We start from the raw sequence: 16896 nt of genomic DNA, 5'->3' as shown, positions 1-16896 counted from the left end.
TTATCTTATACACTGAATAGACCTTTGATACTTGTATATACTAGGATATACGAGTATCAATGAAGGTAAGGTTAGGTTAGAGGTTTTAAGGAAGGTGGCATTGAATTAAATAATAAGAAGTTTTTTCCATAATAACATGTCTTTGACTAGCATCCTCTTCCGCTGTGTGGATTTTCTTTCAAGTATTTATATTATATTTGTATAAGCGCAAGTATGCATGTACTTATGTCAGATGTAATAGGTACCCTAGTTTATTTACATATGTACTGAGATTTGTTTGTCTTCAAATCCAAAACAGGTAGGTACAGCTAGCCAAAAAAATATTGGAATAATACGCAGACTAAGAATACATTTTTATATAAAGGTGATGTTTGTTTTAGATAGTATTTAAATAACCTATGTGTGTAAAGTAATATTTAATTTTATGTAAATTACAAAAAAGTTAACAAAATAAATTATCTCAAAATACTTATTTATTTAACAACTGTGTTGATAAATAAATACACACTAGGTTTCTTATGAAAATTGTTAGTCCTTTAGAAGATACTTGGAAGCAGATCATAAGCCCATTTATGCGTCCAAAATTACAATTACCCATGGAAGTCAAATAAAAAATGAGCATTTTCTGAAATAGTAAGTATTTGAGTAAAGTCTTATATTAATATCTTATATTTTTACACCGCAATTAAGATCAACATAACATGACGTAGAAACTCAACCGGACATACCTAAGTCATAAATACAGTGCAATTAAGTGTAATTCTATTGAACTTGCTAATTATGTAAACAAAAGTTACTAATAAAGTAACATTTAGAGACAACTTCAATATGGCGGTTTGTGTACATAGTTAGCAAGTTCCATAGAATTACACTTTAGGACAAAATATTATCTACCGGCGTTTGAGAAACCTATTTTTTATATAAACTAATTAGTTTAGTAATTGGTTATACCACTTACTGTTAAGCCACTATATTCCTTCATACGTTACATGTTTCTCTTTATCTTAAGGAAGGCAAAAAGCCACAAATGCAAAAAATCGATATGAACTGTTTACTTGAGTCATAAACAAAACATAAATAATGCATAAATAAGATAGTTGAGTAAAATTACTATTAGTAAGACACAACTACCTAATTGAGTCCAAGCTAACCTTGCACCGACTTGAATAGAACAAAGTAAGGGATTATTATTAACGTCATATTTTTAATAAAATTTGACATTAATTATTACATTTCCACACTTTCAAATGCCATGCAGAATTATCTTGGCCCGTCTCTATTACTTCGCCTTCCAAATTCTGTACACGATAATGTCCCAGTAATCAAAAAAAGGCTGATTTGAGTCCTCTGTCAATTTCTAGCACATATTTTTTTATTCTCCGACTTCTTATTGGCTTCATTCGAACTTGACACGTTTAGTTCTCCTTTCCTCCGCCTCAGCGCTGATTGTCTCGGCATTGGAACAGCAGCAGCAGAGCGCTCCAACGATTTTGCGCAAAACGTAGCTCATAACATACACTACTAAAGCTATGAAAGCCAAGACGTCTAGCTGTAGTTGCTGGTACCAAGGTTTGTTCACAGATGTCGCTTGGAGGTTCGGCGCGCCGTTGTATCGAGCGACGTACTCTGTCCAGTATATTGCGGTTTCTAGAGGCGACATTGGACGGTCGTGCCATACTCTGGACAGGAACTTAGCGTGCTGCTGGGTACTGGAAAAACAAAAAAATATATATTAATACATACATATATAGTTTGTCAAAGGACTGTCTCATTTTAAACAGACAGAGAGAATCATACTATCTTTATCTTACACTAGTACTAGCACCCAAAAGAAAAGGATGAGTACCTATTTTTTTTGGTCTTATTTACTGAAAATTGGTTTGACCAACTATAGTTCTTGTTTTACAGGAAAGGGCATTTGAAAACCTGACATTCTGTTTGATTGACTGACACAATAGGTCGCATTATTAAGATTTAGTTTTTGCATGAAATTGATATTCAATTAAAAAAATAATACATACAAAAATAGCAATATTGCCAACAAACATTCTTAATATGTTATTATAATAAAATAGTTGTTTACGATTTAACTAATTTGTTTATTTTGTCATTTGTCACGATTTGAGCGTATTGATAGGTACATGGATTACCTACACAATAATATTACATTGACAATTAAAAACAACAAGATCAATATACCTACTTACATCAAATGAAGTACATGTACCTACACCTAAGTACATTGTTACCCAATGTAATGTGACACAAGACACCTTTCTGCGTAAATAAACACCTTTAAAATAAAATAGGTATCAATCCTACAAAGTTTAACCTTGTCTGCCATTGAGGAAGGTTATTACAAAGTAGTTTTCTTTGTTCTTCAATTGCAAATCTAAATTTATTACGAGAAATACAATCCTGAATGATTTAATTACGAAGGTCGGCTAGATGTTGAGTAAACTTAGTATTATTATTATTTGTTTTTAAACATAGCTTTTAAGTTTTATAGTTTAGTTATCTTGATTAATAAAATTAGTTAAACTTAATTAAGTCAATGTACCTAATTGGATAACGGAGGATATGACCATTAAATTAATAGACTAATTTCCCATAGAAGAAATCAATTATTTTATCAGCAATCATCAAATAAAATTTACGAAATATACACTGGAAAAAAAGACGTAAGTAACGAATGTTTTTGCGTTTTCATTATTCTAAAATGTAAAACTCGTGTAACTAAACCGAAGCTGAAGAATTCATTACGACGATACTTGTTGCATTTTTTATAATGTGGTTTATATAATGTGTTTATATGTATTTTGTAAGTATGTTTTTATAGGTAAGTATATTACTTTTATAATCATAGTATAAAATAACGTAATCTAAGAAAGAACAAGAAAAATAACTAATTCATAAATTAGGTAGGTATTAGCTGTTTTTAACTAGTTATCAGGCAACTAACCTATTGTGAAGCTCGTTATTTTATTATATTATAGGTAGTCCAAGATTGAATGCTTGAAATACTCGTAAATACTCCATCTGACCAAAGTATTGCAGGGTTGCAATTTTTTTTCTCTAATACGAATAAAATAAGAGTTTTGAATGATTCACAGTTAGTTTCACTAGACTTATATAGACCGGGATATGAACCGTGATTACCTTTAGTATTGTTTTCGAGCTCCCGATATTTATTTATGTAACTGCGTCGAAATATCGGGAGCTCGAAAACAATACCTACTAAAGGTAATCACTAATCACGGTTCATATCCCGGTCTATATGTATTAAGTCTAGTGAAAATAAGAGAAGTACTTACACGGGATCCAAGACCTCATTGATAGCGTTCAAGAGGTACTCCTTCGTCAAATCCTGGTAAGAGACGGCGGTAGCCACCCCAGCGTCCTGGAGAGCTGCCGCGTTGCCATACTGGTCCCCGAAGAGAGGGACAGCCACCACTGGTATACCGGCGTCGAGTGCTTCTACTGTGCTGAGGATACCGGCGTGAGAAATGAACGCCTTGACGTTTTCATGTTCTGTAAGAAAAAAAATTAAAAGTCCAAAAATTAAAAATAAATTTAAAAGTCAAAATTTTTAATAGAAGGCAACAATTTTTTTAAATGTGAACATTTATTTATTTAAACTTTATTGCACAGTAAAAATTTTACAAAAGGCGAACTTAATGCCAGGAGGAATTCTCTGCCAGTTAACCCTCGGGCCAAACAGAGAACAAGCAGTAATAGGTGCAAGAAAAATTAAAAGAATTAATTTTTTTATATTAAACATAAATTTTTGATGCCAATTTGAACTAACATTTTGATATAAATATTATGTCCTTTTGGTATCATTCACGCGTGAATTTTGCTCGTAGGTACCTATTTGTTCGTACATGAACTGGCGCGAGCGAGTCGTATGGGCGAATCATAACAATATTACATCATATTGACATTAAAAAACATAAGTTCGAATTGGCCTTCTGTTAATTCGTACCAGTGACGACTGTGTGATATGATAAAGATAATAAAATTATAAACATTTAAAAATATAACTGTACTTGGAGCTAAACCTTATACTTATTATGTAATACGATAACCTTTATTGTAATATGTAAATGGTGTCTGTCCATCATACTTCCTGTTTATCACTTGCGTATTAGAAACATATCTACATTTAGTTCCAAAGTACCACAGACTAAGATATAATATCTGGGTGACCGAGTTTCGCTCGGAAAACATATAATAATTCGGAAATGCGCGTTTTCCCAGAGATAAGACCTAGCTAGATCGATTTTTCGCCCCCGAAAACCCCTATATACCAAATTTCATCGAAATCGTTAGAGCCGTTTCCAAGATCCCCGAAATATATATATATATATATATATATAAATAAATAAATAAACAAGAATTGCTCGTTTAAAAGTATTAGATGTATTGAACTATATTTGGTAATTATATAGGTACTTAGTATTATACCATAAACCAACGATTATATTCTCAAGTATGCGTTCGAGAGACACTTCTCTGAAGGATGCTCTGGAAATTAGCATAACTTAATCTAATGACGTGGATAGATAATATAACATTAAAGTAGATAATATAACGTATTAGTGAAAACGTCGTTTATCAGTAAGTAAAGTGTATAAGTGCATAATTTAATAGTTAAGATTAACTTTAAATAAATTGAAATAGGTACGAAAATAAATACGAGTATGTGGAGGAAGTTTCTGAACGCAATAAAATTGCTTTCAAATGTATGTGTATATTTTTCATCAATAACGTCATGTTCGCAAATACAAAGTCTATTTGGAGACCGCGTCTCGTGTTTGCTTTTTGATGTGGTTATTAATGTGGAACTAAAAGTAAGATAAATAATCAAGCAATGCAGTGGAAAGTACTGTTAACATTTTTCCCATTAAGGGCATTAAAAGTATGTCGATATGCAACGCAATTAAATTTAATGTGGTATATACTTGTACTCGAATATGCTGATTCTGATAAGCGGTCAGCAAAATGAACCAATTGACCCCCGATTAACTTGTCAAATTATACTTACTATAATATAATATATTACAAATAAAGAGGGAAAAATATTGCTTACGCTTTTATTTTATATATTATGTAACTAGCTATTTTGCTTATTAAGTAGGTACCCAGACTAAAACTAGTGCCCACGCCAATTACTGGGATTAGTTGCCAAGTGGACCCCAAGTTCCCATGAGCCGTGGCAAAATGCCGGGACAACGCGAGGAAGATGATGCAGTAGGTACCCAGACAGGTACGTAACGATATACCTACTGTCAAACATGACGTAAAAATTTCAAATATGTAATAAATAGCTATGCACTTACAGTTAACAATGCAGTGTAGGTCATAACAAAGATTCTCAAAACTTTTCATTGCTCTGGAACCTAACATAATTGGTATTACCTAATTTTTTTATCGAAAATTAAAGTGTTTTTTTTTGTGACTCCGGTCTTAACGACAATGTTCGAAAAAACCACGTTTCGAACATTGTCGTTAAGACCGTTAATTTACCGTTATCTTAAAAACAAATGAATAAACATTTATAGGTACATTAATATACTCGATCACATAACTTTATAAACCTCTGTCGTGTTTCCTAACTCTATTACTTATTAAGTAAATAACTCACTTAAAATGTCGTACTGCGGGAACCATCTCATAGTCATCACGTTTCTTGGCAAATTTTCAATACTGCCTCCGTCCCATTTCCAAAGTACTCTTAAAGGCAATTTATTGAATGTTGATAACAGTTCACTTAGTTTTTCAGCTGGCATCGTCGACTCCTTGGTTGTGGAGCCCAAGTTTACGTATATAACGCCGTGCTCCGCTTCGTTTATGAATCTTTCAATTTCCTGGAAAGATATATAGGGACGTTTTTAATTTACGTCAACTGTGACGTGTGTGAAGAAGTTTCCTGTTAAGATATTGGATGAAGATAATGATGATAACGTTACTGGATGAAGTAAGTAGGTAGGTAATGTAAAAACAATGAGGTTGTTTAATATTTTATATGTATTATTATGACCCGGCAGAGATAAGTGATGAGTATTTTTGACCCTTGTATGGAATCCCCCGTATTAATCCATTTTTTGAAAAGTTTGTCGAAAAGTACCTAGACTGCTAGACTATAATTCATTAATTATGTAAAAAACAAAAGTGGGAAAACATATCCCATCACAAGACATTCACAAGGGGGCAAAGTTGTTTAAAACTCCTCGTGCTAATATTGATAGGGAAGCGCAAGGTTCCAAAATTGAATCACGAGCGCAGCGAGTGGTGTATAAAAATGGAATCATGATGGTTTCACCACATCAACGCAAGGAAAATACAAACTGTAAAACAATAAATAAAAATCAAATCCAAATGAATCCAAAAGAATATTATGCATGCATTTACCAATCGGGTGCACTAATGTATAATAATGTATACAGGTCCGTTAGAGGCATGCTAATTGACTGACGAGTAGTGATAAAAAACTATTTACTTTATAAAATAAGAATACACTCATTGTATTTAAATTAATTGATGAAGTAGACCAAATAATTAGCGAGATATACTTACAGTTGGTAATACTTTAGGCGGATTTACATGAATGCCACCGATATCAATAACGTTATCAGGCCTGGCAACACCGCCAAACACTGACTGATGCGTGTTTACAAACACCAAACTGGCATTCGCCGCCATGCTCTCCAAACTAGGCAAATCATCCCCCAAATACTTGTACAAATATACGTGATCTGTCACTTGCGATCCAACGTAGTACACCCAATTGGTAATGTGATATAGAACATAGCTTTTCAATCTGTCAAAGTACCAAGGATCCTTTCCATACGGAAGGCTAGCTAAAGGTACGGATGCGGAATTGAAATTGATTCCGAGCCTGTTGTACTGCCACGCTTGGACGGGCTGAGGATTGAAAGCGATGTACGGAGCGCTCAGATTGGCAGCCAATGCTATGCCACAGTCGCTGTTATACGACTCCACTAAAACGACGTCGAAGCGAGGTCGCGCCTTTATCATGTGCAGTACTTGATTGTTATTCATTAGCTTCTTGCAGTCGTCGTTGCCAGTCTTAGTCGACACAAGTGTTTCGAACGGCACTCGCGACACTTCATTCACGATCACAGATTCATAAGATAATCCTTTATACACTTGTTGATCACTTAACAGCACTTCTTTATACGAGGCTGGTGGGTTGGGGAGTTGGAAATGTGTAATCAGAGTCACTTCATGCTCGCGTGTAGCTAACTCTCTAAACAAACCACGGTAAGTCAGATAATTATTCCGGTCCAACGATGGGAATATGCCGAGGATTCTGTAACAGTCGGCAACGAATAGGGTCGCAAGGAAATAGGAGAGAACGTATTTTCCCATTTTTGCGGACGCGTTCGTTTTATTGCACTGAGAATTGGTTACTAGGGCGTGAATAGATGCCGGCGTGCGTAGTTATCTAATAATAGGTAGGTATGAGGTAATCGTTGATGACGTGGTCATTTCGTAACGGATAAAAATACTGGTGACGCCGTTAATAGTTTGATCATGACCTCGATCGTCGTGGAAAATAGTGAAGACGTGATGCCATGCCGACGGCGCGGCCGAGACTGTTTGAATATAATGATGTAGAAAGTATGCGTACGAGTGGCTAATGTACCTACTTATTTACTTGCAGATGAATTTTGATAACGGTATCTGCAGAGTGCAACGCTTGGACTATGACACAGTTCACTGTTTTCGAGCTGTTTATCTACCTAAGTATTGATTTAATTACTTATTGTCTAAGCTGTATTTCTTTAATTACTTTCATGTATTGATGTGCCTCCAGAAAATTCCAAAATTTTGTAATTTCCACGCATGCATATTTCGGAAAAATCGAATATTTTTGCATCGGAATAGAAATTATACTTACCTATATACCTAGTGATAATTTCCTTTGTTTTACATTTTTTAATTTTCCGCTAGTTAGTTTTAGGGTTCCGTTCTATTACTGAAGGGATTTCACGTAGACAAGTGCGACCACCGCACCGTGTCCGTTTAGGACGGAAACATCCCGGCGAAACCGTGACGTCACTAGACAATGCCCACACCAGCATTACCATTCTAATTAAGATTCATGACTCGATGAGTAGTAGCGGGGTCTTAAGGCCTTTGTCCGATGCAAGATTTCGACGTTTGGTGTATACAATTGTAACACACAAAATATTGTCAAATACTAAAAAAAAAGGATTAATTAAAATAGAGTTAGACCAAGCTAATTTGGCAGCGATTTTGATAGCCTACACTGTGCACGTGTTATTTAAATGTCATTATTTCACAGAAGTAAATATTTAATTAGTTTTTGTGCATGTCAGATTTTATAAAATGTAAAATAATTAATTATTAGCCTTATATGTAAATAATATGTAAAATTTTAGATTAGATTAGTATATGTTTCCCTATGCGGAACTATATGTTGCTGTGCCCTAACAGGGCGTCACATAAACAGCTTATACTTAAGAACACCTGTACCTGCTATGTGATAATAATAATAATAATAAGGACAAGTCCAGTAAGTACCTAGACTTGGCTCACGAGATAACCGCCATGTGGGATGTTGATTCGACGATCATTGTCCCGATAGTCGTTTCAGCGAACGGTCTAATAGCGAAGAGTCTCGACCAACATCTTGAGAGACTCTCGCTAGGTGGTTGGATCAAGGGCCAGATGCAGAAGGCGGTGATCTTGGACACGGCGCGGATAGTCCGCCGGTTCCTCTCTCTGCGGCCCTGACCACCGGTAGCTTGGGGCCTGCCCCGCTGCCGGCGGCATCCTAGGTTAGGTTTTTTTTATAATGTGTTTATATGTATTTTTTATTGTTTTGTAAGTGTTTTTATATTTTACTTTTATATCCATATTATAAATAACCTAATCTGAGAAATTAAATGAATAAAGGAAATAATAATAATATATTCTTTATTGTGCACCACATGATGAAAAAGAATACTTACAGAGAAAGAACAGACATTACATTAAATGCAAATGCAATAAATGATTTCAATTTCGAAGTTTGACGTTTAAAATAACACTTGCACCGTCTGGGCTATCAAAATAGCTGCCAACTTAGCTTTGTCTAACTCTACCCAATGTCGGTCTTTTAAAGCAGCAGTGTTGGTTTTCCTACAAAAATAATATTCTGTATGATATTATGTTACTTAAATAAAGATCTTATATATAAAAGAACCTGTATGAAATAGGTATATTTATTCAAATACAGGTTCAGGTAAAAATGCGACCCAAATGATGGTTATTTTTGCTTGCTTTTCAGTGGATTTCACTTGAGTGGTTAAATTACACATTATTAGGATTATGAATATTCTCTCTCTACTTTTCAGTCCACTTGGCACGTTATTCGGCATGTAAGACAATTTACAGTACATGGCTACTTTTCCGCACTAGTGCGTAAAATAGCACTTTTCGTGCGTATGTCGAAACTTTAAAGTGCCATATGTACTGTAAAACGTTGTTCGGTACACGTGCGAATAGGTAATTCGCAACTCGTGTCGATTTAAAACACTGCCTTCGGTCGTGTTTTAATTTATCGCCACTCGTTTCGAATTTCCTCTTTTTCGCACTTGTATCGAAAATAACTATTAGACAATAGCCTCTGCATACCTAAATACCTACTGAATGTTAATAAATACGGGGTTATTTATAGGTAATAAGTTAATAACACAAATCTTTCAGGATTTGGTTTTAGAATTTAACGGAACGCCTGTTTAAAAGTGTTCGCAGTGTTGTTATTATAAGCGAAATTTGCTATAAAAATCTAACATCGGAATAGTTTTTGTTCGAAGCCTATTTTCTTTTTAACGTGAATTGATTAAAATTAATATAGATAAGTTCTTTATACCTAATAATTAAAGTGAATATCTTGTTATCTCAATTCATACTAACTTTATATTTTACCAAGTAATGCTGTAGGTAAATATGTTTGCCTCATAACAGTATGACGTATGCGGTTTGTTTTGTAGTTAATTATGTAACTAGTCATTGGCAGAAAATTAGGTACTTTTGAGGGCGTTGGGTTTATTTCAATTTATTTTTTGTGAAAGGGCACCTCACACTGATTTGTGCCTTTGATACGTGGGCCTTTTTCCTCTCTTTTATCTTTGTAATATCTGGGAGACCGAGCTTTGCTCGGAAAACATGTAGAAACTAAAAAAGCGGCCAAGTGCGAGTCGGACTCGCCCATGAAGGGTTCCGTATTTAGGCGATTTATGACGTATAAAAAAAAAACTACTTACTAGATCTCGTTCAAACCAATTTTCGGTGGAAGTTTACATGGTAATGTACATCATATATTTTTTTTAGTTTTATCATTCTCTTATTTTAGAAGTTACAGGGGGGGAGACACACATTTTACCACTTTGGAAGTGTCTCTCGCGCAAACTATTCAGTTTAGAAAAAAATGATATTAGAAACCTCAATATTATTTTTGAAGACCTATCCATAGATACCCCACACGTATGGGTTTGATGAAAAAAATTTTTTGAGTTTCACTTCGAAGTATGGGGAACCCCAAAAATTTATTGTTTTTTTTTCTATTTTTGTGTGAAAATCTTAATGCGGTTCACAGAATACATCTACTTACCAAGTTTCAACAGTATAGTTCTTATAGTTTCGGACAAAAGTGGCTGTGACATACGGACGGACAGACAGACGGACAGACAGACAGACATGACGAATCTATAAGGGTTCCGTTTTTTGCCATTTGGCTACGGAACCCTAAAAATGCGCGTATTCCCAGAGATAAGACCTAGTTAGATCGATTTTTTGCCCCCGAAAACCCCCATATAGTAAATTTCATCGAAATCGTTAGAGCCGTTTCCGAGATCCTCAAAATATATATATAAATAAATAAATAAACAAACAAGAATTGCTCGTTTAAAGGTATTAGATAGATAGGTAACGTAATATATATATACATATTATAATTATCAACGAAATAAAATAAAATAAGAGGCAAGTGTACATTTCGCCCTGTCGTAACCACGACGAGACACTGTCATACGGCTTCGCAGTTAGGGTTGTCAACTGTAATAGTTATTTTTCTTATTAAGGTGGTGGCTAACAACCGCACGGCCTGTTTGAAGGTACGAGGGGCGGCTGAAAAGTTCGCGGCCTTAATTTTTTTTAAAGAGTGTATTAAAGTAAATCTTAATCATTACTCGTTAATAATGGTTAGTAATGGCGGCAATATTTAAACTGCCAAAGAGGCGGGGATATAAGTAGCATAGTTTTTTTAAATTTTCTTTTTTTTTTCTAGCTTAGGCTGTGTATATTTCAGCCTCCCAATGGACAGTGTGAAATTTGAGGTTATTTATAAAATCTGATAGATTATGGCGGTGCGAAATCCCTATGAAAACATGACGTTTACCTATAGTGCACTAACACTTAGTCAATTCAAAAGCTCTGCAGAATTAGCTTAGGCGGACTCTATTTCAAATTTGTTAGAATTTGGTTTGGATAATGTGCCAAAGATAAAAAATAAGGTAGGTACAAAATACTACACAAATAATGAAATAACATTAAAAAATATTATAATTGTGTAAGAAAAGGAACGCTCGTTCTTCCTCGCAGAACTTGCATTACTAACAACTAGATACTTTAAAAATAAGAATAAGTGTAAATTTATTTATAATAACTAACAATACAGCATGTATAAATGGTGTCTGGTCAGTCCCAAACTAGGCTGAGCCTGTATCTTGGGACTCACAAAAAAGAGTAAGTAACAGATAGGACATTGGATAAACTAAACCTAACTTAAAAATTATGTGTGAGAGTACTGAGAGTGGGTGACAAGTTGTGTTATGCTTGTAGGGTGTGTGTGTGTGTGTATGAAAATAAATTCATCAATTAATTGATGTTTTTGCCGTATGCGTGTTATAAAAGTGTCAACCCTATTAATTTGATAGGGTATTCCAGACTGTTGGATTACTTGGAATTATGGTCGTTGTTTACGTGTAAGTTTGCCTTTTGACCTTTTCTAGCCTCCATTGTTGTTCCATCTGTAGGTATTTAGATCAATCTAATGGGAGTGTTATATTACAGCTATACGAAGTTATTATGCTTGGGTAGTTGGGCACTTATACAATTATATAAGAAACATTAAAATTTTTACTTTAAACGTTAATATATATGTGTGATGGTCAAAAATCGTGGGTTCAAATCTCGGTCGTACTGTATTGAGTTGAAAAAATCGTTATCGATAAAAATGCAAAGCAAAAAGATGTCTAAAAATTTCGTCAGGATCCTCATCATATACAGACAAGAGAAGTGTTTAAGTATTTAAATGCAATATAAGTCATTTTAATAAGGTCTTTTTATAATGATAAATATTACAGAACCGTATGTTAAAACCTATTTAAAAAACCTTGCTGGTGTATCACGTTAAACCTTTACCGAAATCCGCAATCAGCTAAGATACAATTTAGGAGATAAATGGGAACATTAGGTAATTTGTATTCACAAATACATAAAGCAACAATAATAAATAATACCATCTGAATAAAGAATCGCATCACATTACAAGATTTATTCTCAACCAACAAAACGACACGTCCAATAACAAAATGTAAACATTTATACGAAGAAAGATCTTAACAGAGCCTGAATAAGATCTCAACCCAGCGGTCTATTATATTCGTATTTGTAAGGGGCATTAGCAACCCCGGGCCTTACAACATAAAAATGTAATTACAACCAAGTTCTCGAGGCACTTAAATATAGATTTACCCTTTGAAGAGCGATTTGATGGGCCAGGAGAGGTGTGAGATCCATCATATCTCGATTGTGCGAGTTCTCAATTATTCCCTTCTCGGGTTTGATAACTTCATTCATTTTTCAAGCGTCTGACGGGTGCATTTTGTTCGATTAGGGGAGGTGGGGCTAAGTTTGACGCAATTTAATTGGGATGTGTACGTTTTATAATTTGCATGATTATACTCTAAGAAAGTTTAGGAACTTGTTACTTGATTGTTAGCTATTTTTAGGCGGAAATAGGAATTTTATGGTCGGTCCATTGATTCTCCTGTTGACAAGTGAAGGCAATATCTTAGGCAGAGCACATAGGCAGAAGTACCTATAGGGAGTTTTATTATTTGCATGATTATACTTTGAGAAAGTATAGGAACTAGATCAAATCAATTTATTTTTATTAAATATTTTGATTTGTGTTTTTAAGTAATTACATTACCTACTATAAATATATTGTTAACTAAAAACAGGCCCTTTAGTATGACATCTAAGTATTTCAGTTTAGGAAATTTTGTTTGTTATATTTTTAGGCGCGGAAATAGAAAATGGCTGGTAGATTGATTCGGTCGACAAGTGAAGGCAATATTTTATAGATACCGATAGAGCACATAGGCAGAAGTCTAGATCGATTTTTCGCCCCCGAAAACCCCCGTATAGCAAATTTCATCGAAATCGTTAGAGCCGTTTCCGAGATCCCCGAAATATATATATATATATAAATAAATATATAAATAAACAAGAATTGCTCGTTTAAAGGTATTAGATTTATAAATACCTAATTAGTATTTGTAAATACGTAACACCTCAGTCTATTATATCTGTGTAATCTGTGTTGATATCCAATCCAAGAACTCGGTTACTCGGACATAGGCGGACGCATATGATAACGTGCAGAACTCGGCTCCGAAAGACGTTATGCCAATCTGCAAACAGAAAAATTAGGTACATACCTACCATACGTTTTGTGACCTGTAAAATCTGCTTTTACCAATAAAGATCTGTATTCTGTATTCATACTCATTTTTTGTACGAGTTAACGTCTACAACGTTTACAACATCTCAATTGTTTAACTCTTTAACGATCTGATTGCTATTTTATAGTCCTAAAAATAATTCTTACGAAAAAATACAAAAAATTTATGTTATATGTTATGGCACTTACGCATTTACCTACCAGCCTACTTGTTCGCCAGTTTGCGAAGGCTATTGAATCATTCAATAACCTAATTATTTAGTAAGTACCAGAAGATCATTCCACCACTATGTTAATGACGTGACGCGTATGGCAGCTACCATAATCAATAATCATATTAATCATCTACATAATTATTTACCTAAATGTGCAATATACTTACCGTCGAATTTAAAGCAAGTTATCAAATGTTATTAAAGTTATCATGGTCCGGGTTCTTAGCTCAAAGTACAACCCCGTCCGGTTGGAATCATGAAACAAGTAGCTGCATGATGCAAGTAGCTGATGCAAAAGCAGGTACAATTTGTTTTAAGTAGAAACTACTTGTCAACTCGTTGAAGGTTTTAAAACGGTTGAAGTTACGATAAAACTGCCAGTAGGCACAACTTTTATCATTAAATTCTTTTCAATTGTTGTCTTTTAAGTATATTACTAAGACTTATTTTTCAAATGATGTGTTGTGAAAATTTTGAAAATACAAGACAGCCGGCTATTTCAGTGGAATGCCGACTCACCAAAACGGTCCTGGAGTCGAGGTCTACTACCAACGGGCCCCCAGAGTCTCCACCACATGTACCCTTGGCACCCACACCGCTCGTGCAGATGTGCTGGCTTAGGATGAAACCTCCGTATACTTCTGCACATTCTGTGTTACTGATCACAGGAACTGTCACTGAACTAACAGTTTGGAGTAACTCTATGTCCTCATCTGAAATGGAAATTGTAACTCAATTAAGTTTGATGTGCCATTTCTGAACTTAGGTGTCACACATTACCTATCAATTTAAACCTTATATTAAAGACAAGTCGTCACTACTTTGAAAAAATCTCTCACACTGCTCCTCTAAGTTGTACGCAGTAACTTTGTAAACCCTGTATGCATCCCATACATAGTACCTAACTACATTTTTCTTTTTATTTACGACGATATACGAGTTTTTTTCAAAGTGCCTAATCACGAAGTCCTTTTATAGAGAACGAGTCCCCATTACCATGAAAAGTAAAATTGAATGGTATGCTGTGGTAACTACTTCCTGATTGAATGTTATGCATGATTCCCGATTCACCTTTTTTATTAGTCTAAGAACTCTAAGAAATGCCGCTAAATTGCCAATACGATCTTTATATTACAATATTAAATCGTCATGGGTCACGTAATAATATTTATTAAGCAGAAATAAATATTTTACGACTTGTTTAAAATTTTTGGTAGTACAAGGATTCGTTGTGTTGACTGTAAGTACATCGTTTGAAATAGTCTAGCAACATTATTTTCCTAAAAAACTCAGTTCAAAATAGTTATCTCCTGTAGCAGAAAATTGGTTAACAGCTGAACTTTAACTATTAATATTTAATTGCCTGAGATGTCGAAGAGTTTCCGTAAAATAAATTACTAACCGTCGCTTGTCATCCCGTAGCCGGAGGCGAGTGCCTGGTATCCAGTGAAATCCATATTTACTTCGCCCGAAGGAAGGGCAACCGGTTGGATCTGCGCTGGAAATTTTAAAGTAAGAGCAAACTTTTAGTATTCATTTTATTACTACATAAACATATTTTACTTAATTTTAGGAGAACTGTAGAACTAGCGACACCTACCATATTTTGATATAATATGCGCAATTTTACATTTTGTTACATATTCTTTTCAAAAATATTCATTTGGATCAACACTTATATTTATTAATAAAACGGAGATTAAATAACAAAATAAATAAGTAAGTGTAAGTTAAATAACGATAAATATTTTTCCTACAACAAAGTTATCAGAATATAACTAAACTCGCATGTCGTGTGATTTTATGATTGAAATTTTAAAGTTAGTTCAAAATTCTTCAAATTTTATGTTTTAAATACATAGTTGATTCAGTACTCTTTGAGAAATAACAGACTTACAAGAAAATACGACACTTGGCACTCGTATAACGGCGATATCATTTTCTGCCGTTACGGGATTGAATCCAGCATGCGCTACCACGTCTACTGCATCTATTCTTGTGCCTCCAAAAAACAGTTGGTTGGAGCCCAGGACAACCAGTATGGCTTCAGCTGTTGCACTGCCGTCAGCATAGCAGTGGGCAGCCGTGAGGACTGTAGTGGCGGAAATTATGGAGCCACCACAGATAGAAAGATTGTTGAGGACTGAGATGATGAGACCTGCCTGAAAGTAATAATTAATTACAGGTTCACATTTTTAATTACCTATTTGTTAACACTTCTAAGGGACCTCGGAAATACTTCAAATTGCTCGTGCCCGTATCCTGGGGATTTATTCACGGAAACTACGGACAGTGCATACCAGGGTGTAAGAACTGTTGGACTGGGGAAAGATGGAATAACTTCTAGGCATGATATTTTGGACCCCTATTACTTAATAACATTAAGAGGCATATTAAGTACCTACTAGTTTATCTTAGCCGTAACTAGTTTTTTCTTACGCGCCCTCGCCCTGGCATAATTATTTTGGCTTAGGACAAACTAATTTGGTCAAAAATTATATTTCGCAATTAACATAATTATAGATCTTTATTATGACACTTAGGGATACGGATTTAAATACTCCTAAATGGTGTTTACCTGATAAGGCACGTCATCGATTTCTGTCATTAATCCGCCAGTAATCCGCTGCATGCTGATTTCACTTTCATGCTTCTGTATCTTCTCAGCCAGTGGTATGCCGATATTTCGATGATAATCATATACACCAATGTTTAATGGAAATGCCTTGTAATTTATCACGAAAGAATTTGTTACCACAGGCATTAACATGACCAGTGAAGTGAGTATCATGTTGCTGAACATGTTCTTCAACTTTGCTTAAATGTGATGCTACGGTTTGTTGATAAAATAAATATTAGAACACAATTTTTTGTTACAGTCTTATAATTTAAATT

General features: G+C 34.6%; 2 protein-coding genes across 2 annotated transcripts; both read right to left on the bottom strand.

The window, feature by feature from the left end:
* Positions 1-1337: 1337 nt before the first annotated feature.
* LOC134653509 (UDP-glucosyltransferase 2-like) lies at positions 1338-7768 on the bottom strand. Its single transcript, XM_063508879.1, has 4 exons — positions 6580-7768; positions 5648-5870; positions 3315-3531; positions 1338-1709 (listed from the first exon to the last, which is right to left on the bottom strand). Exons 1-4 carry the CDS (start codon positions 7393-7395, stop codon positions 1397-1399), a joined length of 1569 nt encoding a protein of 522 aa, XP_063364949.1. The 5' UTR covers positions 7396-7768; the 3' UTR covers positions 1338-1396.
* Positions 7769-13625: 5857 nt separating this feature from the next.
* On the bottom strand, positions 13626-16804 carry LOC134653720 (brachyurin-like). Its single transcript, XM_063509114.1, has 5 exons — positions 16580-16804; positions 15899-16163; positions 15404-15499; positions 14521-14714; positions 13626-13736 (listed from the first exon to the last, which is right to left on the bottom strand). Exons 1-5 carry the CDS (start codon positions 16802-16804, stop codon positions 13626-13628), a joined length of 891 nt encoding a protein of 296 aa, XP_063365184.1.
* Between the last annotated feature and the right edge of the window lie 92 nt (positions 16805-16896).

This window comes from Cydia amplana, chromosome 13, assembly GCF_948474715.1.
Source record: "Cydia amplana chromosome 13, ilCydAmpl1.1, whole genome shotgun sequence".
Classification (NCBI taxonomy): Eukaryota; Metazoa; Arthropoda; class Insecta; order Lepidoptera; family Tortricidae; genus Cydia; species Cydia amplana.
This window is presented reverse-complemented; position numbering and strand designations above follow the sequence as displayed.

What these genes read in the sequence shown, in the direction of transcription:
- LOC134653720 (XM_063509114.1), bottom strand. Translation starts at nt 16,804, where the DNA reads ATGTTCAGCAACATGATACTCACTTCACTGGTCATGTTAATGCCTGTG. An exon ending in TCGATGACGTGCCTTATCAG is followed by an intron (nt 16,164 to 16,579) that starts GTAAACACCATT and finishes TATTACTTTCAG; the next exon opens with GCAGGTCTCATCATCTCAGT. An exon ending in GCCAAGTGTCGTATTTTCTT is followed by an intron (nt 15,500 to 15,898) that starts GTAAGTCTGTTA and finishes TAAAATTTCCAG; the next exon opens with CGCAGATCCAACCGGTTGCC.
- LOC134653509 (XM_063508879.1), bottom strand. Translation starts at nt 7,395, where the DNA reads ATGGGAAAATACGTTCTCTCCTATTTCCTTGCGACCCTATTCGTTGCC. An exon ending in CGCCTAAAGTATTACCAACT is followed by an intron (nt 5,871 to 6,579) that starts GTAAGTATATCT and finishes ATATCTTTCCAG; the next exon opens with GAAATTGAAAGATTCATAAA. An exon ending in CCCGCAGTACGACATTTTAA is followed by an intron (nt 3,532 to 5,647) that starts GTGAGTTATTTA and finishes TTTTTCTTACAG; the next exon opens with AACATGAAAACGTCAAGGCG.